The 3,153-nt window shown below is 34.9% G+C and overlaps 1 protein-coding gene across 6 annotated transcripts in view; it reads right to left on the bottom strand.

Annotated features, from left to right (window-relative positions):
* Edem3 (ER degradation enhancing alpha-mannosidase like protein 3) overlaps positions 1 to 3,153 on the bottom strand; it is a 62,414-nt gene that overhangs the window by 17,489 nt on the left and 41,772 nt on the right. For 3 of the 6 annotated variants that reach the window (XM_026787599.1, XM_026787600.1, XM_005363856.3), the window contains exons 14-16: positions 1,957 to 2,122; positions 1,554 to 1,708; positions 432 to 585 (exon numbers count right to left, since the gene is read on the bottom strand). In XM_026787599.1, coding sequence (XP_026643400.1) covers positions 432 to 585; positions 1,554 to 1,708; positions 1,957 to 2,122 — 475 coding nt within the window. The remainder of the gene's footprint in view (positions 1 to 431; positions 586 to 1,553; positions 1,709 to 1,956; positions 2,123 to 3,153) is intronic. The other 3 variants (XM_026787601.1, XM_026787602.1, XM_013352544.2) reach the window with 1 other exon arrangement.

Genomic DNA, 3,153 nt, shown 5'->3' with positions numbered 1-3,153 from the left:
GAAAAAGCAAAAACCAAAAAAAAAAAAAAAAACAAACCAAAAAACTTTAAAGTAAAAAAACAATAAAAATTATCTAAAAGGTATGTTATCTTTTACAGGTACAAATATATTCAGAGCTTGATTTCTCTGATGAACAAACTACCTAGGTTCATTACTTTTTGGAAACTAGTGTGGGATATTATTATATAAATATTAAAATTAATCATTGACTCAAAATAAAATAGTGGAAAGACAATAAACTGAGATAAAAATTTAAGTTTAAATCCTATTTTTGACTGTATTAAACAAATTACCCAAATGGTTATGCAGAGTTAGGAATGTTCCCAGAGAGCTTCGTGTATGTCAACTCTAAAGTTGACAAGAGCCAAATGCCATCACCCTATGAAGCGAAAGAGCAAAGACAGCACCTAGCCCACACAGCAATGTCTTACTTGGATTGCATGTTGGACCAGCTGGACTCGCCCATCTTTGAGGTGAATCAAACTCACCCCCATCTTCTTCAGGATTTCTAAATGCTCAGGGTTAGTGGCCATAAAATCTCTGGCTCTCAGAGGAGGTTTAGCTCCACTTCTGAAACTCTCCTCTCTGCAGAAAGGAATCAGAAGCAAGGTTTACAACTGTGCATTACAAGCAGTGAAATGTAAAAACCAAATAAGAATAATCTTAGTCGATATTTGCAGAATTGCTAATTTCAGAACTGGTGAAGTTGGGGTAATTTATTTTCCTATGCATAATCTGATTACTAACAAACCGTCACTTTCGTGGGTGTGCACGTATTCCAATAAAATAGATCATGCATGCTGTCTTTCTCTAAAAACATATTTTTCTCACATTTTTTCAGTTTTAATTTTTTAAAATTGTATGTCTATTGTTTTGTCTGCTTGTATGTCTGTTCACCATGTGCATGCAGTACCCTTGGAAGCCAGAAGAGGGCATCCGATCCCCCGGGGCTAGAGTTATAGATAACTGTGAACTGCCCTGGGTACAGGTCTTCTAGAAGGGCAGCCAATGCTATTAACCACTGAATTACCTCTCCAGCCCTCACAATATTTAAAGGCAAAACAATATTTTCATCAGTGGATAAAAATGCCCACTTCATTTTTTTTTAGCCCCCTTGTTATCAATGGCCTTTCTAATAACTATCTATATAGGAGAAAATAAGCTCATTTATGTGCCTCCCAAAAGTTTGGTTAACAATCAAGAAGCAAGTCTAAAAACAATAAAGACAAACCAAACCAAACCAAAGCTGTCTTTGTACTATGCAGAAACTACAGACATAGGAAGGAAAGCATTTTCTTGTACATACAAGACATAATAAAATAGTTGAATCTTTTGTGTCTAAAACTGAGCTAGAGAAATTTTAAAATGTTACATACTATCTGTTATTAAACAAAAATAGATAAAAGTTCACATAATTTCTATTCAATAGAAACTACATACCTCAGTATCTGATCTAGTGAAAGTCTTTTTGACTACTGTTACAGCTCCTGAAGCGCTCAGTTATTTACTGTGAATTAACTTAGTATTAGCAAATATAAAATAACACATCTTACACTCTGATGATGCCTCTTGGACAGCTCTTATCCACCACATTTTTCAAGGGTTCGCGGATGCTCTGAGCATACAATGGATCATTAGGAAAAAGAATCTGAGTGTTTGGACAAGTCCAATCAAAATTACTATCATCCAGTTCTGTGTATTCTGAGGTCTGAAACATAAAAAAATTATGTAACTAATAATAACAGTGCTATTTAATATTATGAGTATTGTGCATACATAATATATTATATTTAATAATATGAGTAAAAAGAAACTAAAAGAAAACAAGATAATATTACAAGCACTTGCCTCCTACCGTGCATATATTAACTGAACGAATTATGGGCTGCTTCTTAGAAAAATACAGTGAATATACAGCAGTGAGAGGATGGGGAAGGCATTGAATTTAAAACTCACTGTGTTCTTCTTAGAGATGCTGCGATTTGTGGTTGACAGCCAAAGGGGTAACAGATGAGCTTCTGTGGTAAAGATGTAATCTTCTATGTCAAAGATAATGTCTTCCTTATCAGCAAATAACAGATAGAGATACTTAAACATCTCGGCCAAGAAAAACGAATCCATTCTGAATTGAAAAGTCACAAATAAGTATTTTAAAATCCAAATATCAATCATAGAGTCCATACAATTCAAATGGTCAAAGAATTACAACACCTTGATCCTCAACTCTCAGAATAACCTGGACTCAAGTATATTGCAATGACATAAACTACCAGAGGAGCTGCCTACCTCACAGGTACATTAATCTCATCAAAACTTCACACCAGGCTTTTAACAGGCTTTCTACTACAGAGAATCAACAGCTCAGAGGTAATTCAGATGAAGTTTATTAATGAGTCCCATCTAAGCAGATCAGAATATGACCTATAGGATGATGTCAGTAGATCAGAATATGCAGCCTAGAACAGCCTGCCACTAAGAGCTCTCGAGTGCCATATAGAGGGCACTGGCCACAATCCCAACCCCAAATTCTTCCTCATAATTTGAATGGAAAGAAATTATATTTTTATATATTATATTATATTAATTATATTATATTATATTATGTTATGTTATGTTATATTGTAAGCTACAGGATACTAAAAATTGGTGGTTCAGCCAAAAGACTCCTGAGATGATATTTAACCCTATAATTTTGTACAGGAACAAAAATGAAAATTCCTTAGCATAAATATAAAGTTCTAAATTTATGCTTTAAAAATTAGCTTCTCAAGATGAATGCAGAGAATATTTTTTATTAGCAGGCTAGAGTTAAGTATCTGAGACTAATGGGATCAGTCACAAATTCAATGTGAGTTGAACAAAAGATAGCTAAAAACAAACGAAAAATCCTTAAGGGCAGTTAATAATATAGTACAATGAAGACTACAGTTTGAGAGGTAAAATGCTCCCCTGTGAAACAATGAAACCATGGTCTTCAGTGGGATAGAAAGTATACACATATCAGCCACTCGCCCCAGTCAGCAACACCCAGCCTGACTCCAGGTCCACCCTTATTATAATTAGTGCTGTGTGTGTGTGTGTGTGTGTGTGTGTGTGTGTGTGTGTGTGTGTGTGTCTGTGCGTCTGTGGGGTGACCTTTGACTTCACATTTAA

Source organism: Microtus ochrogaster (assembly GCF_000317375.1).
Source record: "Microtus ochrogaster isolate Prairie Vole_2 chromosome 6 unlocalized genomic scaffold, MicOch1.0 chr6_random_2, whole genome shotgun sequence".
NCBI lineage: Eukaryota > Metazoa > Chordata > Mammalia > Rodentia > Cricetidae > Microtus > Microtus ochrogaster.
The sequence above is the reverse complement of the archived record's forward strand: the minus strand, read 5'-3'. Positions and strand labels throughout refer to the sequence as shown.